This window comes from Myripristis murdjan, chromosome 13, assembly GCF_902150065.1.
Source record: "Myripristis murdjan chromosome 13, fMyrMur1.1, whole genome shotgun sequence".
NCBI lineage: Eukaryota > Metazoa > Chordata > Actinopteri > Holocentriformes > Holocentridae > Myripristis > Myripristis murdjan.
In genome coordinates this window covers 14527246-14551220 of record NC_043992.1, presented here as the reverse complement: position 1 = coordinate 14551220, position 23975 = coordinate 14527246, and the positions used below count along the sequence as shown (strand labels likewise).

The 23975-nt window shown below is 41.0% G+C and overlaps 3 protein-coding genes across 7 annotated transcripts in view; 1 reads left to right on the top strand and 2 right to left on the bottom strand.

Moving 5' to 3' along the window:
• Positions 1 to 17: 17 nt before the first annotated feature.
• Positions 18 to 16560, bottom strand: LOC115370292 (coatomer subunit beta'-like). The gene is made up of 22 exons (XM_030067251.1): positions 16490 to 16560; positions 15373 to 15510; positions 15062 to 15148; positions 14377 to 14503; positions 13805 to 13953; positions 13566 to 13712; positions 13257 to 13356; positions 13013 to 13155; positions 9679 to 9878; positions 8687 to 8797; positions 8485 to 8573; positions 8191 to 8297; positions 7756 to 7899; positions 7017 to 7147; positions 6053 to 6260; positions 5417 to 5527; positions 4450 to 4664; positions 4215 to 4307; positions 3671 to 3851; positions 3404 to 3475; positions 1743 to 2858; positions 18 to 1549 (listed from the first exon to the last, which is right to left on the bottom strand). Exons 1-22 carry the CDS (start codon positions 16490 to 16492, stop codon positions 1460 to 1462), a joined length of 3762 nt encoding a protein of 1253 aa, XP_029923111.1. The 5' UTR covers positions 16493 to 16560; the 3' UTR covers positions 18 to 1459.
• Positions 16561 to 17084: 524 nt separating this feature from the next.
• LOC115370411 (lysophosphatidic acid receptor 6-like) overlaps positions 17085 to 23975 on the top strand; it is a 29155-nt gene continuing 22264 nt past the window's right edge. For 2 of the 5 annotated variants that reach the window (XM_030067426.1, XM_030067425.1), the window contains exons 1-2: positions 17297 to 17339; positions 19153 to 19240. The gene's annotated coding sequence lies outside the window, so the exon portion shown is untranslated. Of the gene's footprint in view, positions 17130 to 17296; positions 17340 to 19152; positions 19241 to 23975 lie in introns of those variants that run through there. The other 3 variants (XM_030067427.1, XM_030067429.1, XM_030067428.1) reach the window with 3 other exon arrangements.
• On the bottom strand, positions 18599 to 22072 carry LOC115370412 (retinol-binding protein 2). Its single transcript, XM_030067430.1, has 4 exons — positions 21972 to 22072; positions 19884 to 20062; positions 19150 to 19251; positions 18599 to 18652 (listed from the first exon to the last, which is right to left on the bottom strand). Exons 1-4 carry the CDS (start codon positions 22042 to 22044, stop codon positions 18599 to 18601), a joined length of 408 nt encoding a protein of 135 aa, XP_029923290.1. The 5' UTR covers positions 22045 to 22072.

Sequence of the window (23975 nt, the reverse complement as noted above, 5' to 3'; positions counted from 1 at the left end):
TAACACCAAGCCTGGGTAACACTGTAAACTTTATTGAGATAGAATTATTCCATTCACTTTTCTGGTCCAAACGTACCATCAGTGTTTTGAAAAAGTACTTCTAAAACAGAATAAAGCACCTTTTTCCGCATCTCTACCAGCCACATAGATTTATATCAAACGGTATGATGCACTACAGGCAGCTGAATGTGATGTCAACGGTTTTATCTCAAACATCCTGATCCACTGACGTGTCTGTCTTAGTTTCTTTGAAGACAGGAGGAAAGCATTTCACTTTAAATTCATTGTCTTCTTTTGAGAAGTAAACATGCCCAGAATATTGAGTCAGCCACAAAGAGGCGCTCTAGACTACACTAGAGAGGAGCCTCATGATTTATCCAAAGTCTTGGGCTTGTTGTATGCTTAACAATACTTTTGGCTGGGCAAACATAGCACTTGGAATAGATATGGCTTTCTCCCGAATGAACATTTGTAATACAACTCTGGGTTGGCTAGAAAAACAATATCGCAATGTGAGAAAGAAATTTCTATTTCCTAGAGAGAGGACAGGGCACTCAAACATTAATACATAATGTGTTGCTATGTTGTTAGTGAGCAAATGGTCCAATTTCACTTCAGGATGCTGAAAACTTCGTACTCAAATTGAAAAATTTCCTCAATGGCTTTGATAACACCCTGATCAACAGTGATGTCTGAGGTATAAAATGAAAGAGGTACAAAGTAAGAGTAACAGTTGAAAATGATGGCAAACACTCCACTCAGTTACTTAAAGCACTTAAAAGCACTGAAAAACAAAACAAAACATGGATTTTCATTGTAAATAGATAAATTACATTGTATTGCTTGAGTGTTTTCTGCTTATGTGGAGAGGTAAAATACTGATGATTTTTATCATGGAACAATATATTGCTGCATGATCACTGCAATAACAAATATGCTTTATGAATTATGCAAATATACTGTAAACAAGGTCAACGATCCGTACAGCAAGATGCCCGACTGCAGTGTGCCCCCGTTCCCAGCACATACACACTCCCACCGCTCCTATTTCAGAGTCGTAATCTAAAGCACATTTCTTTACATCCCTTTCAACTCTCCCTTCACCACTTTCACCATGCAAGGCACATATTACTGTAATGAGGTTGAGTGCACAGACTCTGGAATGGATCTACAAAAAATATAAATGTGTGTAATGGGAAGAGCAAAAACAGGATGGTAACTATGTTTCTTGTGACAAACATTACTCAGGTTAAACCTGCTTCCTCCTTGGTCCAATTTCAACGTTCCTTTAGACCTAGGGCAAGATGAATCTGAGACTATTTCAATACATGACCCAGAGAGAAAGCTATTGTTAGCGGAGTTCAAAATGGTATTTAAATCTGGGATGCTAACTGTTCCCTATCCAGAAAATTGGCCCTTTGTGTTCTTTGGTCACTTTGTGAAAAATCAGACAATTTGTCTATTCGTTCAGGAAATCTTCATCCAGGTTGACATCTGTGGTGTCTATGTCTTCCAGCTCAAAGTTGTCCAAATCCAGATCATCCAAGCCCTAGGATAGAGGAACACATTTATTCATTGAAATAAAGAAGTGTAGGGTATTCAGTTTGCATTATAGGCAATGTGGCAGAAATAAGTTCATGTTTATATACAGCAATTCATTTTATTAAAAATTAAATGGAAGATTTGATATTTGTGGTATACAGGTCAATCATTGTCATCGGCTTTAGAACTACTGTCTTTACCTCACTGTTCATCTCCACCTCAAGGTCTTCAACTAGTTCCTTGGCTCCTTCAGGTTCGTCTTCCTCTGTTAACTTTCCCTCTGAGGGCTCTGCTGCTGCTGGGGCTAAAATGTCTGGCTCAGACTCTGCAGGAGCCACCAGGCTGGGCTCTGGTTCCACTGGGGATACTGTGGTCTGCTCCTCTTGGACTGGAACTTGGGCTTGGACCGGCTCCAATATCGGCAGTGTATCTGGGACTTGGTCTTGGGCTAGATCAAGGGCCAAGTCTTCAAATGTCTGGACAGGGACAGGGGGAGGCACACTCACTTCTGAAGAGACTGTGTCATCTAAAGTGATGAGCTCCTCCACTGCTGCGGGTGGTGGTACTGACTCTGAAACAAGGATCTCAGTAACAGGAGTCTCATCTGCTGCTGCCTCTTTGCTCAATGCTGCCTCCGTTTCTATGGCCTCTGTAGCAATGACATCCGTGGCCAGTACTTCATCAACAGAGATTTCTTCTGTTGCTGTGACTTCTGACGCTATTTCATCAGTATCAAAAGATACAAGTGGGACATCCTCTGTTGCTATGGTTTCTGTTGCCTCTACATCATTTGGTGCTGATTTTTCTGCTATGGTTTCTGGTGTTGTCTCAGTAACAGATGATGCTGTTTCAGAAACACAGGCCGCTGTTTCTATAACTTCAGCATCAGTTATGGCAACAGCTGCCAGAGACACTTCCTGAACACTTGTCTCAAGTGATGATAAGACATCTTCCACAGGCTCTGGTTGTTTGGAGGGAGTCTCTGTAATGGGCTCTTCCAAAATGTCTTCCTCTACAGTGACTGGAGCTTCCTCTAACTCAGTGGTGGTATCTGTCACTATTGCTGCCACTTCTGGTTCAAATGCTGCTACCTCAGAAGAAACTGATTCAACTTGTCTTGTTTCAATATGTTCTTCCATCACTGGGACAGGTGGTGGCGATGCTGCCTTTGCGATGGGTTCGTCCTCTGTCTCCATGACAGGATCAATCGGCTCCTGTTCTACTGGAGTGCGTTCTTCCACTACTGCTGCTTCTGTAGGTGCAGCCTCTGTCTCCACTGCTGCCATGGGGCTTTCATCCATGCTCTCTGCTATTTCCTGCAAAAACAACAAATAGAAAGACCAACATATTGAAGTAGGTTGCATCCAACTATAAACCTGATGTATTTACGGTATTTAAAATAAATTAATTGTGTACTGTGATATAACCTGTGAATTTTAGCACTAATGAAAGTGTTTTGTCTGTATGTCTGTATCTCTGTATCCAAGGGAATATTGTACCGATTGATGAATGAAGTGATTTGTATTGATTTCAAGGAATATTGACATATTGCATTGCATTATGTTGTATGCAGCCATTATCTTGTCACTGTTGGACTCGTAACACCAAGGATGACAAAGAAAATAAGTTTTAACTTTATTGTGCTATCCGCAATGAGTTTCCAAGTTTTCATTTTTTGAAAATAGTTGGCGAAATGATCTATTAAATACTGAAACAGCCATCTATACCTGCTTCGATTTTTAGACAAATCACTGCAATTCACTGAATCAGCTAATAAATTTCAAACTGTTGGTCACAGGGTCATTTTGAGAAGCTTGTTACTAAGGCCAGTAATGTTGAGGTGTGAGCGTTTGGTCCTTACCTCTGGCTCAACGGGCTCTCCTTTTGGCGCATAGCCGGCACATTCCTCCAGAACACTGCGGTCCTCATTTGGCTGAGGAATAGAGGAATAATCACTATGATCTGAAAATAGCTATTTGAGAAAGCTGCAGTAGGATGAGCTGATGGTGTCCCTACAGATCAAGATTTGGCTGGCATATTAAAGGTAAACAATACGCCTAAACAAAAATGTCACTCCTCACAAGAAGATTTAAAGTTTTCCTATCTAGATAGTGCCTTTTCCACTGACCATGATGAGTGGGTACTCGGCAGCAGGCCTGACCCTGACATGAGTCTCCTTCAGATACTGCTCAGCCAGAAGGGCCTGCTGAAGGCCAGGGAACAGGTTGCTGTACTGGGTGGGATCGGCCAGAGCATCTGCTGCCCTCTGGTTCACCTTGGACAGGCTCTCCTTCCACAGATTTACCACCCTACAGATGGGAGGAGGGGATTGATATGCAGCTCATGACACACATGCAAAAATGCATAAATACAGAGAAATGCTCCTGTACATGCATTTATATGATCACATTTTCTGGCAATTAAGAAAAGTGTCAGTCATTTTCCTGGGACCAAACAACATCAGCACAACTGATGTTTGGTCCCAGGAACATTTGTCCAAGAAACAACTACTGACTACAGTCAAAACAGCAAAACAGGTCATACAAAGTGTAAGCAGGACAAAGATGCTATAATTCAACTGAGGATTAAACCATGCAAACAGGCCGCCAATGAAACTGAACAGGCTCCTCAGATATAGACTGTTGTTCACCCAGCCGTTTAGAAAAATATACCTTGACACATGGCTGGGCAGATACGTTCTGGCCAGGAAGGCAGCCTCTGGCAGCCGGTTTGTTTTGATGAGAAGATCCAGACATTTGTCCAATCTGGGCAAAAACAAGCACAATTTCACGGTGACAAAAAACTCTGACAACATATAAACAAGTTTTGACATCAAGTGAAATCTGACTTGAGATGTAACCCCCCTTTAATCTTCTTTCTCCTTCTACTTTGTTGTTAGACACTCACTTCCCCTGAAGGAAATAGGTGAGGAAGGCCACATTGGTCTTGCCGTCCCTCTCTGCCCCTTCCGCCAGTTTGCCCACCATGGCGGCGTTGCCTGAAGCGGTGGCCAACAGCAATAACCCTCCATAATCCTGAGCTTGGTGCAGACACTCCTGGGCTAGGCTGAACTGGCACTTTGCAGTCGCAAGCTCTGCCAGCTGCTTCCATTTTTGCTCTGACTGGAGAGCCCGCATGCCAAGGTAACATGGAAAGAGGAGAGAGGATTATCACAGAGGGAAGTGCATGAAACTGAAGAATAATAAGCTATCAAACACTTACTGTGTTAGGGATCATGTTCATGCCAGGGTCTTGAATAACCCTGCTGGGGATTATTTTGCAATAATGGCTGGTTCACTGTACGATTATGCTGCTTATTACACGGAAACTTATTTTAAAAATTAATCATCGGACACAAAAAAGGGTTTAATTTTTTTAAAATACAAGTTAAAATAATATACATGTTCCGTCAAGGGAACTGGTTCAGAAGGGCTTGTTCTGAAGAGTAGCGTCTTTTTGGCACTAGGTGTCGCTAGTTGTTTTCATTAGACAGCAACAAAATGGACTAGACTTCTTGGCAGCAGAGTAATTCGATTAGATTAGATGTGAAACACAGTCTGCTATGTGAAACAACAGACTACTGAGAAATAATAGGACTCAGAATGGCTAATCAGAGGTGTGTATTCTACTGAGTCGTGAGGTAATGCATAGTAAATGTTTGCAAGTAGGCCAGGCGTGACCATGCATTTCAGTCTCTTTAAGTTTTGCAAAGCTCTGTTCTTCAGAGTTGTGAGGTTTTGATATGTAGCTTAGAATAGGCTTAACAGTTAGCTGACTAACCCAACCAGTTTTCTCACATGTATCTATCTTCTGTGTGTGTGTGTGTGTGTGTGTGTGTGTGTGTGTGTGTGTTTTTGTACATGTGTGTTCTGACCTCTGCCTCCAAAGCCAATTGGTAGGCTGTGTTCAGTTCTCCCAGTTGTAGAGCCAATTCAAACCTGTGCTCTGGGTCTGTGGACACAGCAAGGGCCTGCTGTCTGAAGCCCTATGCAATAGAGGGAAACAGACAATCAACAGACTTTTACATACATACTTTTATTCATACTTCACCAGAATCATTTGTCACAGACATAATGTAACATACGGCAAAATAAGAATTCAGAGAAGCTGGGGCTGGGGTAAGGCCCTTAACTTTAGCACAGCAGGCGTGCCATCAGTGCCCCTCAACTGATCCTGTGGCTGTCAGTGACCAACAGCACAGGACTTAAGACAGTAGGGAGTGACCTCCTGGTGTGAATATGTGTGACTGTATGAATATAAAACCGCACAGAACTCAAAGAGAATGCATGAAAAGCCAAACCATTCCCTGGATGAATAAATTTTAAACACAAGAATTTTGCCCAGAGGGTATACTCCATCTGGCTGCCTGATGCTCTATAAAAGTGACATAACGCTGTGACCCTGTGAACCATTCATTCAAAATCATGCATTCATCTGAATCCTGCATGGATATACAATAAAAGCAGATAGAAAGGCAGACACCGACAAACGCTTGCACAGATGTATGTACCTGTTTCTCCAGGAAGTGGGCTACCCTGGTCCTGTGCTCCTTGGGGATTATGGGTAGGACCTTGTCAGCCATACTGAAGTCCCTCCTCATGACAGCCGTCTGGTATTCCAGCACGGAGAGCAACAGGGAGTAGCTGACGATGTTCAGCTCCTTGTCTCCAAGATAGAGACGGTTGTCTTTAGGGATGTAACCCAGCAGGTACATGATCCTACACCAGGCAGGTCAACAAAAAAGGATTTTTAATTTTGTTGTTCTTTTGAAATTTAAACAAGAATATTTGATAGCATTTCTGCTTTACTGGAAAATCAAGGTGGAAAATGACATGAAATGGATTCAAACTCAAAAAGCCGCATCCACCTGCAAATCCAGGTTCAGTGTGATAAATAATGATCTTTAATAGGCATGTAACAATGGGAGGCGGGAGTCAATTAAAGGTGCAAGGTTTTTTTTTTTACTGCTGTATAGCACAATATGACCATAATATATCTGTAGGGGCTGTTAATCAATACCTCAACAATGACCTCACTGGCTACCGAAATTACTGGCTTTCAATAGTGACTTTCTTGCCTGTACTCAACAAAAATGTCATCCTCTTGTAACGACTTTTCAACAATAAAGGGTGGTGCTACAAGCATCACAATGTGTTTTGGTGTCAAGCCAAAAAAACAAACAGGTTGCAAACAAGCAAGCAGTATTATTGTTCATGTTAAGCCCTACTGCCTGAGACATTTCTGTTTAGCTTATTCACCTCTATTGCAGCAGATAAGATAAATCAGTCAGTCAGATAAATTAATAGGTAATCTAAGTTCTTGTGCTATTCCAGTTATACAAATGAATTAAATCCTGCTTACAGTGAAACATGTGGCTTCCACCATAAATGCATCTCCTTTGTCCAGTGACTGTACATGACTGATCACAATAATGATCCCTACATACCTGTTTCATGCCTGTACATGCAGCATACCTGTCCAGGTGAGCGATGGTGACAATCTCTCCTCCAACATAGTAGTTGAGTCTGTTGACGGAGCTGGTGTAGATGAAGCAGTCTCCCACCCAAACTCCTGTCTTCACCACCTCCTGGATCTCTCCCAGCACCTGGTGAGCAGGAAGACAGGGACAAACCATCATTAGGTAAAAAAAAAAAGGCAGAAAGGACAAATGTAAGAACACTGTCTCAGTAAATGTAAAAAAAAAAAAAAAACATTTGGCTGATTTACCCAAGCTGACAAAAACAAATATTGAGTTCATGCTAACACGGTCACTTGAATCATTCTTTTAGAGGGCATCTACCAGTTTCAGTGACTGGTAGCAGTGAAATTCCTTTCATCGCTACATGGAATTACATTTAAGACCAATTCAGCTGATGGAACTTCTAAAATTGTAACTAAGCACGATTTTCGAAAGGACACCAGCAATATCACAATATCACAAACTGTCAAGAATCTTTCAGTACCACAGTCTAATTTTACATCAAACATCATTAATCAAACTTAATTAAAAACAAAACCTGTCACGAGGGGGAGTCTGGACATCTAATAATTGTCACTTTGTCTGGCATTAAATTTGTACTTTCTCAGACTTTTCAAGAAGCGATGCATACCCTGTTGTAAACAATGAATAATATTAGTTGCTGAAAATTTAATTGCGTTATTTTCAGTCCTGTGTTTGGAAATGTCTAATTCGAACTCAAATAGGTCTCTGACCTCGAAGGCGTCCTCTATCCCGTCTTCACTAATGGCTTCCTTGGATTCCTGGGCTGCTCCCACTCTCTCTGCCATGTAGCGCAGCACAAAGAAACATTCATCTGTAGCGATACACACCAGCTCCCCAGAGTCAGACCAGAAGATCTAAAGACAGGAAGACAAGAAATTACAAGAGCCTGAAAGTAACAGACAGTCAGTGCCCTGACTCTACTGTATAATGCTGAAAATCAAGTAATCTAGTGCTTCTGTGTGTAAACTGAAATAACAGGCAGCTAAGCCAGAAGACGTAAATCCTCATGTCCCTTTCCCTCCCAAGAATGTGTCAGTCTATTCACCCAGAGTTAGCCAATTAAGTTCTTCATCCAAATAAGACTTAGCGCTATAAAGTACATTATAATTTGAATCCAGTAAGTGATGTTGGTCATTTCGACTCACATGTTTAGGTTGGATCTCAATGCGGCGGATCAGTTCCGCATTGTCCCAGTCGTAGAAGGCCAGACCACTGGGTGACTTAACTCCCAATAAAAAGCCACCATAGATACCTGCGGGGGAGCCAAATACTTAGTGATACACACATACATGCACACGCATACTCACACACACACACACACACACACACACACACACACACACACACACACACACACACACACACACACACACACACACACACACACACACACACACAGGTTCTTTGGATCAAATGATTGAAGAGGAAATCAACCTCACCTTCAGCCCCGAAGTCAGGTTTAAAGGCCTTTTTCTCTTTGAAGTTTTTGAAGATTTTGACCAGACTGTTGCCTTCCCTTATAGCGTACCTATAGATGCAATGGATAAGGTCAAGTTAAATATAGCTAACCAGACAGAAGAATGGATGAATGTTGGTACATGTATGGTACAGTTATGACCGGCCAGGATGTGTAGGACTTACTCCGAGGAGTCGTGTGCCCAGACAAACTCCTGAGCTGACCCAAAGCTCTTGTTCCTCAGGGCCATGGCGGTGTAGATGATGTACTCTCCGTCCCCACATACCACTACAAACCTGGTAGCACACAAGGATACAGAGAAGATACAAAGAAGAAGTCACAAAAACCATTGAAACTTTCACACTCTTATGAGCAGTAAAATGCACTCTCTTTAAAACCTCCACCTGGAACTTTCCTAGAACTCTTTTATCACACATTCTTATGAAAGCCTGCATACTGCTGTGAAACATTTACAACCTTGAATTTGCAAAAAAAAAAAAAAAAAAAAAATGGCAAAGTTCAGAGTGTTGTGAATTGTTGTCAGTGTAATATTACATTGTGAGATATTTACATTGCATTCGGTGGGAAACAGCTATAGCCTTTTCAATTCTGCTGTGCCCGTGGATGGGTTTGTCATTACTGCATGGCTGAACTTTGATCAGACCCACAGAATTTTATTTTAAATTCTAGTGGAGCTCCTAAGGTTTCCAAAGACACCAAATACATCCTGCTACTGGGAAATGAGTATAAAATGTAAATCTGCTGTGTGTTGTTGCTTCAGTTAGGCAATGCAATCAGCAGATATAGAATATGTATCTATCTATGTATCATGGATAAACAAATGTTTCCAACTTTGAAGCAGTTTTCAAGTTCAAGAGGGTAAATCTGACAGCTGTGGCCTTATATAAATACTGCAGTGCTGATATTTCTTCTCTTTAAGTTAAATTAACACTAACAACTGCTGTATTAACAACGGAGCGGCAGGACACTTGTAGAAATGGCACAGATATGCTAACTGTCAACTTTGAAGGATGCAAATATAAGAGAGAAGGTGACATGCAGCAGCAATGCAGGTATTGGAGCAAAAGAAATGTAGATATAATCTGGATATAAAACACATGTTAATGACAGCTGAGAAGGAGGCCACACATAATTACAACAGTGCCCACTCTCTCACCTCCCATTGGGGTTGTGCAGGATCATCTGGGGGTAGATCTCACAGCTGCCCATGTCTTTGACAGCCAGCAACAGCCTTTCCCCATCCTTGATCTCTGCCTCTCCCATGGCCTTCAGGTTGGCCTGCTGTACCTCGGAGTGTCGGGCCCACATGATCTTCCCGCTGGAGTCCATGGACATGGCAGGCTCCTCACGCCCAAGCTGACATCGAGGGAGGAGGGAAATAAGTGGAAGGGGTATAGAGGAGAAAGGGATTGGAGTGCAATAAAATAAGAATAAAGAGAAGAAAATGTTATGGAGGAATGAGAACATGATGTGCCTGTCTTTTCAAATAAGGATTGATGTAACACTCCCTCTTTCTTTGTGGATAAAATTATAGCTGTCGTGGCTGGCATTATCCTCTTCTCTCTACAGCCTTGAACACTTATTCAACTTGGCAGTCACTTTTGGACTACTTCTTTCTTATCTCCTTGCAAGACCTGATTGATCTAGTGGTTGGTATGAAACCTTCCTCAAGTCCTGGAGATACAGTATTTTATCAAGGTCTATGCTTAAAAATGTGCTTGGGTCTGTTGGTCCATGCCTTCCATGCTCAAATAGCTTTATAAAGTTTTGGTGCTGCTTGATCTTTGATACTACAGATCACAGAATCCGGATTCAACAGATTAGGCATGGGTGGGTGTCTATAGTTATATCACAATTCACTTCCTTTTCAAATTCCTTTTTTAATCAGCTGAATTCATATCAGGGTTTCCTCTACATGTAATTCATCGTGGCGCACCGCCACAGCAAAATAAAAGCCGCCACACCTTCGGAATGATTTTTTTTTCTTCCAGATGTTAAAACAATTTTTAAAGGATATATATATATATATATATATATATATATATATATATATATATATATATATATATATATACAGGCTATCTAGCCTTTTTTGCGCAAATATATTTATTATAATCAGTTTGAAATGATAATTTAAATATCATGAAATGTTACATAACACTGCCATTCACTTTATTTTGAAAAATGAACGGGCAAGGGGGCAAGAGAAAGGTACCTAGGCAAGATTAAATTTAATCTAGTTTTTTGTTCAAGCCTGTGAAAACGACCCTAATGTTATCGTTAATGTTAACACTGTAGGGACTATAATTTCCGCGATCACGAAAAAACATTACAACAACTTCACCGGCACCGTATAAGTCCAAAAGGCAGAGAAACCTTCCAGGCTACTTCTATTCAGAGAAGAGGTATCACTTTGGCTTATTTTTCAATCTTTATTATAACAGGCATACTACTGCTCATTCATTGGTAGCTGAATTGTAACTCCACCACAGTTTCAAAAAATCCTAGAGGAAACCCTGCATATTATTGTTGCTCATATGTTCTTAACTCAATATCAATACCTATCAGTGGGAACAGTCGACCCCTCCAGTTTAGTCTATTTCTGAGGTGGAAATCCTCGCTATGTCACTCAAATGTTAATCTTATGTTCAGTTCAATTTTAACAAAAAACGCAGAAAAATGTGCACAGTTTCCTACAATGCTTCACTGCACTCTTTGTGATTTTGTGAGCCAGAATAAAACTTGACTGTAGCATTTTCAGCTGTGTGCTGCCCACACAGCAGTGGCCTACCATGTCGAGGTCAACCCAACTCATATCTGACACTGCCATCCACAGAACTATTAAAAAACAAAAGAATTTGTTTTCCTTTACAAATCCAACTTCAGGAAGGGAGTTGGATTCAACTATGAATCATGATTTCTGCCTGAGGGCTGGGTCAAATTGTCTTGTGGGACAGATATGGACAGAAAACAGTCTGTGGACAGATGCTGAAATAAATTGTGTATTGACACTGTTGAGTTGAGAAACAAGTCTGATTTGCCTGCAGTCTCAACAAGGCCCGTCTGATACAGCTGCTCTTTCCTGTGGTGTGCCCCAGGGTTCTGTCTTAGGTCCTATTTTATTTGCTTTGTATGTGTTTCCTTAGGCCATTCTTTAAAGGTATCTATAAAGGCATCTCCTATCACTGTTACGCTGACGATATTCAGCTGTATGTTTAACTCAAGCCTGATAAAACTGACGCACTGTCTCTCTTGCACAACTGTCTAATTACCATTAAAGACTGGATGTCTAACAACATAGACATCCAGATAAGGTTAGGTTTCTTATCACTGTTTCAAATAACATAGCCCGCAAGGTTGCTCAGTGTTTTTGTATATGTGAGCTAGAGATGATTATTTGCACTTTTATATCATCCTGCCTAGACTACAGCAATTCACCTGCCTCAGCAAGTTGTCTGTGGTCCATCTTTAGATGGTCCAGAACGCAGAACAACTCATATCACACCATTTTTATGTTCTTTACATTGGCCTCCTTCGGATTCATTGTATTTAGGATTCATTTTAAGACTGTTGTTTTCACATACAGAGTCAGGCAGGCACTTGTGTATTTCCGTAACCTGCTCCATCCTTATTTTACTAGCACACCACTGAGGTATTCTATATAGGACTTCTGGTTGTCCCTCATTCACAACTAAAAACAGGAATGTGTTGTGCTCTTTCTTTAGAGATGCAAGCTGCAGTCCCTGTTGAAGCTTTTAAAAAAAAAAACAACAACTAAAGACTCAGTTATTCAAATTGGCCTTTGACTTCCCTCATGATATCAAGTGTTTGAAATTTTATATGTTTTCTTTGGTTGATGTTTTTTTAATTGTTTGTTTGTTTGTTTTATGATCATTTTTTTAACATTTCACTCTTGTGAAGCACTTTGTGACATTCACTCTGTGAATGGTGTTATACCAAATAAACTTTACTTTAACTTAACTTCAAGGTTAAGGTGTACTATACAACTATAATAAATGTGTGATGAAGACTACATTGTGCAGCTTGGTTTTTGCTCTCTACAAGGTTTTGACTCCTCTTCCTCTTGAAATGCCCTTTCTACTCCGGTAAGAACAGTACAATTACTTCCCATATTGTGTGACAGACTGAGAACACATCTTTGAACACATTTGTACTTCACATCACGTACTCCTACTTAATGATACCAAGTCCTTATTCACTTCAAGTATCCAATATAAGCCATTGTTCTATTGCTTCTCTAGACGCTTCACTCAGATTGTTTCATGGCTATAGGAATGCTGTAAGGGCACTACAGCCCTGACCAAGACGATATTTGGCATCTACTGTAGGAGCTGGAACATATTCAACTATTCACTACTTGTACTTTACTGTTACTCATGGACAGGAGTGTCGCTAAATGTCTTAAGACTGGGAAAACTACTCTTAGCTCTAGGATATAATACTAAATACAGAACAACGCTACAGTATACCTTGATAATGATGCTGCCTTCATCATAGCCCAGAGCCACATTGTTGGAGCCACGCTGGCCACACACACACCATGCCCGCTCCATGCCGTAGTTGAGCGTGTTTTCTAGCCGGTAGGTGTAGGAGTGCCAGACTCTAATAGTGCCTGAGGAAATACAAACAAAATGAACGTAGAGAGAGACACACTGGATTAGGGATTGTTGGGTGTATGTTGTTTTAAAATACTGCATTAAGTATGCAACCCACCGTCCTCGGAGCCTGTGAGGATGATGGGAAGCTCGGGGTGGAAGCTGACACAGGTCACATTCTGGGCATGACCCTCCAAGGTCTGAACACAAGTCTTGTTCTGGTAGATACAGAGTGGAGCAAAGTCAGATAACACACATCTACACACATTCACCAATTGGAATCACTAAAATAGCCCTGTACATGGATTGGGGATTGTAATACTCATATAACTCCATCTCTGACATGCATGTGTGGTATGCTTTATGTCTGATATGTCTAGCCTAGTTCTTAGCATATTGAAAGTAAGAAGTGTAGTTGTGTAGTTACCTGATAATCCCAGATCTTGACCAGGTGGTCATCAGCCCCTGATATAAGGTAGGGCTTGTCTCCTCCGCTGTAGTAGTCGATACAGTTGACTCCCTTCTCATGGCCCTCCAGAGTGAAGTTAGGAGTGTTAGAGCCCAGCTGCCACACCTACAACAAAGAAGAAAATATTATGTAGTAGTGCGTGACCATTTATGAGTGTATGTGTGTGGTAGTGTATGTGTATGTGTATGTAGGTGTACCTTGATGGTCCTATCCAGGGAGGCGCTGGCAAACTGGTTGTTGTCTTTAGGATTGATGACTATCTGCATCACATAGTGAGTGTGTCCCTCAAACACCTGACTGCACGCCCACTTCCTGTCCCAGTCCCACAGCTTGATTAACATGTCATCTAAACATGGAAACACACAGGTACATGGTGACGAGTGCGTACTTTTTTTCTGTTTTCCACAAAAAATGTAAAAATCAAGCTGAATCATAAAAAAACGTACCATTCAATACAGAATATACTCTACAAAGTGCACTGCTGCACACACATTCACTGAATTAGAGAATCTAACTGAACTGAAACCGAAATCGTGACCAAAAAAACGCAATACAAACTGAATCTTGGGGTTTACTGAAGCTTTACAGTCCTGTTACAGATGGGGGGTGCAAGTTTTACAATTAGGTACACAATTTCAGATAGGCTTAGTGTTTGCATGGTGTATGTGGATATCAAAAAAGACAAAACACTTAAATTTCCAGCTCATTTGATTCATGTGATCTACATCCTCTAGTGTTCCTAGTGTGTGTGTGTGTGGTCCATTCCTACCACTGCTGGTGAGGATGTAGGGCTGTGCAGGGTGGACAGCAATACAGCGAATGTAGTCTGAGTGGGCCTCAAACATGTGAGCTCTCTCTAGCGTGTTGTAATTGAACACACGGATCTGCATGTCATCCTGTGGAGGGAGGAGAGAGAAATTCACAAAATAAATAAAGAAATAAAAATGACACACAGAGTACAATATAGCAGATTACTTGACCAGTCTTTGACAAGATAGAGTTAGCCAGGCAGAGCAAACTATCTTTCAAACTGCATAATAATATTTTGAAAGTTATTCCCCAAATGAAGGTATACATGTTAGAATATCAGTGTGCCACACATCCATATTACTATATGTACTAATTCATTTTCAACCAAGAGGGATATTAGCGGTGGTAAAAGGGATGCATATTGTTGGTCTTTTTTTAAATTTGTCATTTGATTAAGTGATCGATTACTGTGATATTTTCATGCCTATTTGAATCAATATGTCCTTTAATTTCATGCTGATAAAGCTAAACTAAATTGGGAGATTGAGAGGAGATAGCTATTTATCGATTGTTTGCTCACTGAGGCTCCTTTTAAACGGTTTCCTTCCCGTGATTCCTTGCATTCTCCCTTCTCTTTCTTTAACATTGATTTGTTGATACATAGATATTTCAGATACTCCTCCAGTGGAGTGTGTGATACGTACCGCTCCAGCGATGAGCCAGTGCTTCCTGGCTACAAACTTGGCCACTCTGACTGGCAGATCGCACACCTCGAATGTTTTCACCATCACCTACAGGAGGGACACAAGATCCAGACCAGATTAACATTGCACAGACTGAATTTTCCCCAGATAACCAAAGCCTTGAATGGCATCTGGGTGGATGGATTGATAAAGGAAAACAATGGTGAATGGATCTAGTGAGTGATCAAGCAAGTGAATCAGTAACACAGATTGTGTGAGTGAGTTGAGTGAATGAATGAATGAACACACGGACAGGAGTGACTGATAGTGACCTGCGTCTCGTGGTTCCAGACCACCACGCTGCCGCTGTAGAGGCTGGCCACCATCCATGGCTCGGTGGGATGCAGATCCACGCTCTTCACCCGGTCTGACCGAGCTGTCAGCTTCCGCTTGATGTCCAACCGCAGCGGCTGTCACACACACACACAGAGAGGGGAAAACAGAGAGCAAAAATGAGAAGAGGTGATGATAATTACCAGTGTCCCTTCATCATGCCCTTCTCTCAATAAATAAGCTGCCTAAACTGATTCTTCTCAGTGGGTAATTTGTACAAAATATCCTCTAAACAATTGCTTTCTAGGGTTCATAATGAGGAAATAAAGTAGTCACAACACCAAATAAATATTTGATGTAGAGGACATTTAAAAACTAGTTTACAATGTCCTCTTTGACTGTCTTTCCTGTCTCTCTCCACTGTGGCTGTCTAATTAAGCAGAAATGCCCCACCAACAAATCTTTACAAATAAATATCCTTATTTATTCCACATGGCAACTTAGTTTTTTTTTTTTTCTTTTAGTTTACATTTTAGGCATTTAGCTCACACTATTCCCATCCAGAGCTACTTATTTCTTGTGTGACATGCAGCAAAGTTTAACAGTAGTCTGCTCCATTCTGCTCCAGCAGGTTGTGAAGAGAGTTATGAGAGGGGCGTGTCTGTTTATACTCCTCATCGTTCCACAATTTACATGCATGCCTGACCCAATGATTTGCTCTGAGAATGATTCTTTTCATGCCAAGTGAATGACTAGCCTTGTTTAATTTTTTATTCTTTTGTTTTCAAGGTGCATTATTTTTCGTTTCGTACATATGATCAATGAGCAGATCTTTGATAACTTTTATTAGACATTTAAAATGACCACTGGCAATCTGTGCTGCTGTCACTTTGTGTCAGAATCGTTGCAATATAAGTAGCGAAAAACAATTTGACTGCTCTTATATAGTGACTGTATACACGATATTTAAAGTTATGAAAGTAAAGGAAAGTAGTTTCAATGAGAGAAAATCCTTGCACTGCCAAAATCCAGAGCAGAAAAACTACTATTAAACAAAAAGTTGCAAAGTCATTTGTTTGCATGTAACAGATATTTTGTTTTGTGACCTCCGCTTACCATGTTTCCACGTTGGCGGCTGGTCTCTGCTGAAGCGGCCGGTCTCCCTGCTGCCCTCGTCGGGCTTCTCTCGAGGATCTCAGCCGAGGAACTTTTTGCAGTGTCAAGTCCTTCAAAATCAGAAGTATTACTTCCGATTTTATTTTACACAATAAATTACTTTTTGACGAACGGTTGTCTTTTTGACCTTATTAACCTTCAAAATGATGCGAGGGGCCCTCAAACAAGGTTACTACTTTTATATTTAATTAATGACCAAAACCAAATCGGTATTAATGTAGCATTTTATTTCCAGTGAATCAGCATAGTAAATGCATTTCTTCCTGTCATTGTTTTTCTAGTTTTTAGCTGAAAACGTGCAGAAACTGAAAGCGGTTCAGCTAATCGGCCCCAATGAGCCACTCCATGTATCTGCTGTATCGCTAACGAAAATACAGCTGTTTCATTCATTTATTCATAACAGCCTCCACCTTTCATCCCAACGATTCACCCCCAAATTGCAAATATTGCGCTTGTATTTTGAAGTGCAAACGTGAGACTTCCTGGTTTTGCTCTCTGTGTGTGTGTTTCGCTTGACGCAGCTCCTTTGGGTCGACGTGGATCATGCAGAGCTTCCTGTGGGAGCAGCCCTCCAGATCCGGTAGAAAACTAGAACATGCTGTACCTGTTCTGCAACACACTGCAAAAAATATCCACCACGGCACTACCTTCAGTTTAGTAGTTAATCCTCAAGTCTTACTTAACCCGCAATTGTTATTTCTCTCTGGGAACAGGTGAAAATTCAGAGACAGTCTGAGGAGCAGCTTGTTGCCAGTGTAGCGCGCTACCTGTCTCATCCATTTTCTGTGAGGTGTGAATATGAAACTGCAAAATTACCAAGGGCACCCATTTGATTTGCATTTGAGGGTTAACATAATTATTTCACCCCAGTTTAGTGAAATTGTTTTGTTTCCACTTTTAGCGTCAAAGTTACCCCTTGCAACCTTTGTGCTAATTGCCCTTGTGTGTGTTTTAGCTCTGGCTGGTCATGGTCTTTTTCAGATCCTACTGTTTGCCTTTGCAGTTGTCAGAGACATCTTGTTTAGATGTGCGTCTGTTTTTTTTGCAGTGCACTCCCAGGCTTTGTACGCACTGTGCACATACAGGCCTACATAGGTGTCAATATACCAGCATGTCAATTAACCAGCTACATGTCCTCATCAGTACCCTGCTTACACAGGAAATACCCTCATGTGAGAAGAGTACATATGTTTACAATTTGATTTCTAATTGTACTAAATTGTTCCAAAATGTGTTTATGCTTGTGCATTTGATATGGATTTGGGGCACTGGACCATGCATTTCTTCCCAGTTGCACTACTGAGCATTTACCATCTGTTATGGTCCTTCAAAGTTTAATTTGATGGGATATCATCATGTACAAACACATTTTTGACCCCCTTATTTCGATATAATCAAAAAAAGTTCTAAACACGTTATGGATTATATGTGAAATATGTTTTTAGGGTATGTTCAGACAGAAGAAACCTATTCTATTCTTGTAGGTTAAGAAAACATGCAGTAAGACAAATTTATATGTATTTGGACTAACAATAAAGCACAGTTTAGGTCAGTTCAGTTCTTAATCTATACTGTGAAGAAACCTAAGCCTAGATAAAATACTATCTGGTGGCAAATCTATATGGCTCCCTCGCCTATCTATGAGATTTCATCAAAGCTGTCTGAGTTGCAGCCTCTTAAAAGCCCTCAAAGTCATTCATGGTGACAACAGACTCCATGATATGAAAAAAAAAAAAAAAAAAAAAAAAAACCTTGTCAGCCATGTGTGGTTGAGCAGCTATCACTGTGTGTGATCAAGGACAAGTTCACTTGTGGACCATAATCATTTGAATATGACCTTGTGAACAAGACAACTGATAGAACATCCAGGATTTTTAATCACTTTTCAGTTGACCTGTCAGGTTTTTTTTATTACGGTCATTGAGTCAGCACTGGTGTTAAATCAGTTTATTATTATTGTTTTACAGTTACAGTCTCAATTGCATTATAAATAGATAGCAACATGCAACACATAAAAGACAGCCTTGTGCAGAGTCAATTTGTTTCCATTTATTGTTTCTTCTTAAATACTTGGTGGCAGACTTTGTCTAAAACGGTGATTTCCTGGGGGGGGGGAGAAAGGAACATGCCTTTAGACTGCAAGTCTAATACAACCTTTCCCATAGTTACATAATCATGGTGTGCTGTCTATATTCATGTCATAATCATTTAACCTCATTGCATCAGTGCTGTTATCATTTATAGATATGGAACAAATCAGTCTGATCGGAAGAAGAGGAGATCACAGAGAGTTGCGTCAAGTAAAGAGAGAGAACAGTTTGTCATTATGAATTGTTCGTGTGAGTTTCTAATTGCTCTTAACTGATTGTGTACAGCCAAGAAAATGTGGCAAATGATGGACACGTGGGGAATTTTGGCCGAGTCTGGCCAAAGTTTCTGGCCAACAAACAGTGTCTTAATAGTTTCTGCAGTATTGGGGACTGTAATCAAACAGGACTATATTGTTGCCTGCAAATTCTTCAACTGATTATTACTCTGTCTCTGTCTTTTTCTGTGTCTGTGTCTGTCTGTCTGTCTGTCTGTCTATCTTTTTCTCTCACCAGATGTAGCAGGTCTCCCTCGATCCAGTGTTTCCAGCCACGGTTTTCCTTCTCACCCTTCTGGACACACACCAGCTTGTCCCCGTCCCAGGTAACCAGTGTCTGTTTCATACACACACACACACACACACACACACACACACACACACACACACACACACACACAGACATTATTAAACACAGAGTCAAAACAAACATTTGACAGAGCCACATTAAGTGCCCAGTGAGCTGATTCTGCACTGTGAACTACATCCCTACTGAGATTCACAGGGTCTGTGGAGTGGCCTAAATCTTGAGATTCATCTTTTCCATGTCTCAGAAACATGTTACGTTGCTACATAAAAAAAAAAAAAAGAAAAAAAAGTTATGTTGTTTTAGGTTGTTTCAGGATATTGCCCCAGGTCTGTTTTGTTACCTGCTGTCACCTGTATTTTGTTTAGCCAGTGTGCTAGTCCCACCTCCTGTGTTTACCTAGCCGTTCAGCTCCCTGGGTCACCCCTTGCAACCTTTGTGCTAATTGCCCTTGTGTGTGTTTTAGCTCTGGCTGGTCATGGTCTTTTTCAGATCCTACTGTTTGCCTTTGCAGTTGTCAGCCCAACCTGTTTTGCCTTTACTTATGTACCAAAGTCGTCTTACCCACATTTGGGTCCTCTCACCAAAACTCCACATGACACATGCACTAGGCTCAAATCAGCGATCATGACCGATTCAAATCTGTGACACTGTGACCCCACCTTGACCGTCCTGTTGTCCAGGCCTTTGGTGTGCTCCTCAAACTCCTCTCCCACGGTGAAGTTGACCTCGTAGTTCCTGAAGGTGCTCAGGGTCTTGGTTTCGAACTTGTCTCCGTTCTGGACCATCACCTTGGTCTGAGTCAGGTGGGCAGCTATCTTCCTGGTCGCAAAGTCGATGTCTGCAAACATACTCTTATAAGTGAAGGGGGTCATGATTTAAAGATGATTCAGAGATGGATGTTGGCTTTATCATTTATCAGTTGGCTATATTTGGCTATATGCTGTGTGGCAGCTCCACCACCAGTTTGATCACTGCTTCTTGAGTGATTCCTTGTGACTTTCTATTGTGTGTCAAAGCACACACCAAAGCACCCACATAGAAATACATATGTATGCTCCATGGTGAGGAGCGCACACCATGTAATACTAAGGCTAAGCCTCAGCTGCCTGGATTCAGATCCGGACCATACCCTTTGCTGCATGTCATCCCCTCTCTCTGCCCTGTCTCTCCTGTCTCTCTCCACTGTGACTGTCTAATAAAGCAGAAATGCCCAAAAAATCGTAAAAAAAAAAAAAAAAAGAAAGAAGGAAAAGAAATACGTACATGCACATAACTAGGGCTCGGACAAAATATTGAAAAAGCAATGTATCGCGATATGCGATACATTATCAGTATACTGGGCCAAGTGCCAAGTATTGATTTTTAATTTTTCCGCTTGCACAGATGCACAATTGAGTTCCAATTAGGCGTATTTGTTCCTGCCTTTAGGCATTTTAACTGGAACTGGTCTGTCAGGTACATGTTGCAGTTGCTGTGCTTATTAAAACACTGAAAATCATGACAGATTCCTGCTTACTGGAAAATTATTTTGCCTTTTCCAGGGTATTTTTGTTCTTCAGTTACAGATATCGTGATGTGTCATAGCTGGCTACAATATATCGCACATTGCAGAATTGCCTGTATAGGGATACCATAGTGACCATGGTATTGTTTTATCCTGTTGTCAGTTACCAGTTGATTCCCACGCCTACACATAATACAGAGAGCTGGATATATTACAGTTCCTCTTTTAGTGGCCTTGTGACAGTCTCATTTACCCTTTAAAAATGACCTTGCTCTGAGTCAAAATAGGCCTAAATGACTTTCTCTGCACGATTCAGCTTTGAGCCCTGTCAAAAGAGAGCCACCCACCCTGACCATTTTGATATTCATATCCCATTTGCCCTAAAGTGAAAATTCAATTTCTTCCCATCGCTCTTACAGATGAGGCCCCTTTATTTACCCATCCAAATGATATTTTTGACCCATTTCCATAAGGATGTCATTTTCCAATCCGCTCGATGGAATGAGATGGCGCAGAGGAACAAGCCATTTCAGATTCAGGATTTTTTTTTTCTTCTTTTGGATTTGTGTGGCTGACTGTACCGGGGTTGTTTTATGAATTGCAGATAAAGTCGTGAATAATAAAAGAGTTTCTGGGCCTGATCAATGACGTGCCGAGATGAGAGCACGGCAGCTCGGCTTTTGTGAAACGATGAGCTGGCCTGCTGCCTGATCCCGGATCGGAATCTGTCTTCCTTTTCTGGGATTGGGAGGATAAAAATGCAGAGAGGGGTAAATCAATATTTATTTGGCGTGGTAACAGGCGGCAGCCACTCACAGAGTGGAGGTTAACGTGGCTTGACAGCAGCTCAATAAAGAAATGAAGCAGTGCCACAGCATTCCTCTTTTTCTTTCTCTCCATCTTGCACTCTCCCACACACACACACACACACACACACACACACTTTCACTCTCGCACACACACACCTCTACTCTCTCTTCCCTTTTACACTATTTCTGTCACATTCAACCGCTTCTGTCATTACATATTTTCTCCATATGTCTTCCTCTTTTGTAAATTACATTCTTCAATGTAACCTTTTAATTGGTCACTCTGTTTAATGAGGATTACATGCCTCTTTTTCTCTGTCTTTCTCTCTAGCTGTCTCTCACTCCTACCCTGCCATGATGTCTTTATCTAACTCAGTATGCGCTCCATGAGCTTGAGATTGTAAATCAGAGCAGGCAGCATGAGGGCAACTTACCGAGGGCCTTCATGACTTCATCAAAATTTTCGTTTTTCACCATCTCCCACCGTCCATTGTAGTCTGCAGGCATCTTGGCTGGTGTGCAGGTCGAGTTGGGGCCTGGAGAGCAGTGTGCCTTCAGGGTTTGTTTGACTTTAACATGAGAGACAGTTCAAAGGCCCAGCCCTTTATATCCACTGTCTGTGTCAGTGTGGACCTTTGTACAGTGTTCGCCTGATAACTTACTCAACACTTGAGTGAGACTCTTGAGTGAGTCTGTGAGCAAGGATGATAAAAAGTTCATGTTTAGCTGCACAGGATGTATCTGTGTGTGTGTGTGTGTGTGTGTGTGTGTGTGTGTGTGTGTGTGTGTGTGTGTGTGCATGTGCATGTGTTTTGTGTTTTGTGTGTGTGTGTGTGTGTGTGTGTGTGTGCGTGCTGATGGTAGGATGCACTTCAGAGTCTGCAGCACTCCTTAAGTCTCCATTTCCTCCCAACAAGCCAGCCTGAGCAATTACTCATTGTAATGCACTGGGAAGCAGGGGAGATGGACAGAAGCAGAGACAGAGGCGAGTGCTGATTATTTCAGCTTCCTGTGGACACAGGCGGGCAAACAAGACTGCAATGGAGCTCATTTGTTGGCTTTAGTGTTTGTACAGTAGAAACAGCCTAGTCTGTCAAAATTTGCTAGTTCAAAGGATGACATTTTTTTTGAAAACTGAAATCTTAAGCTCATTATCTGATTTAAATTTAATTGCTTGGAATTAGTGCAAGTTAGGGTAAGATGGATAATTTGGATTAACTTCTCCCAGCAGCCACCCACTGTTGATTGCATAATGTAGTTACAGATTAACATTGTAGATATTTGTACTTGGTACGAGGATTACGTTGACTTACGTTGACAGAGAGGTGAATGTGTGTGTGTGTGTCTATTAAATGTCTGATGAGGTGCTCAAATAATGCAGGACATGTTCATCTAATATTGTTCAGTATTTTATGTAGCCTTAACTAAGCTTTCAATGTAGGCTTATGTGTTTTTGCTGGCCATGAATGTGAATTCCTGGAAGTGGATGCATTAAGTTGGAGATATGGTCTTACTGATTGTGGCTCATTGTTTATGTTTTGGAAAAGTGAAATGATATTACTCTCATTTCTCTCTGCCTCCTTTTTCTCAGACACATGATCCTCATACATTTTCCCTCGCTGGGAGCCATAATCAGAAAGGTTTGCTGTCTAGATCTTTTTCTATAGGAGGCTGAGAAAATAAGCTGTGGTCATGTCAGGATAGGATTTTGCAACTGCAGATTTCGCAAGTGCCACAGTGTTTCATCCAACGGTGGAGAAGGTTAAAGGTGACTGGTGCGTGCCACTTTTTATCTGATAATGTGCCTTAATCCAACACAGCAAAGTAACTTTCACCCATTTGTAATGACTAGCCTGATAGGATGTACTATATATGTACAATAACTTCACTGTTCTCAAAAATTAGACAGAATTAAAGTATATAAGTGACTTCTAGCCAGTAAAGTAATAAGCAAAGTTTCACTCAAGCGCACAGCAAAATCAATGCAACTCTGCTCATTGGCTACTACATATTTATGAGGAGTAGTAGATGAAATTATATCTGCACACATAGAAATCAAACTGAATATGTAAATACAGTTCAGTGTAACACAAAATGTCACAATATCAATAAATGTTTTTGAATTAAACATATGAGGATGTAATTTGCAATGGATACTGTATCATTGATAAATTGATTGCAATGTGGCAAATCCATCCATCTGGTAATGAAAGTTAAAACAAAACAATGTGAATTATTTACTGTTACACAGGTGTAATAGCAGGTAAAGAGATACTGGTCATCAGTTCCCTGGTTGTTTGTCAGAGCCACACCTCAGCTCAAGCTGCGAGTATTTAGATGAGCAGTTTCTTCATTTCACCACATAGGGGTGATGTTGCTACATAAAAATCACAGGTTTTGTGTGCTTGTGAAAAACAGAACCATTATTATATGTTTTT

Excerpts from the sequence above, each read along its gene's own strand:
- LOC115370292 (XM_030067251.1), bottom strand. Across the intron at positions 15,149-15,372 it reads TCTGGAACCACGAGACGCAG|GTGATGGTGAAAACATTCGA; the intron begins GTCACTATCAGT and ends TCCCTCCTGTAG. Across the intron at positions 13,357-13,565 it reads TCAAGATCTGGGATTATCAG|AACAAGACTTGTGTTCAGAC; the intron begins GTAACTACACAA and ends TGTATCTACCAG.
- LOC115370412 (XM_030067430.1), bottom strand. The coding sequence starts at position 22,044 with ATGCCTGCAGACTACAATGGACGGTGGGAGATGGTGAAAAACGAAAAT. Across the intron at positions 20,063-21,971 it reads TGAAGTCATGAAGGCCCTCG|ACATCGACTTTGCGACCAGG; the intron begins GTAAGTTGCCCT and ends GTATGTTTGCAG. Across the intron at positions 19,252-19,883 it reads TGGACAACAGGACGGTCAAG|ACACTGGTTACCTGGGACGG; the intron begins GTGGGGTCACAG and ends TGTATGAAACAG.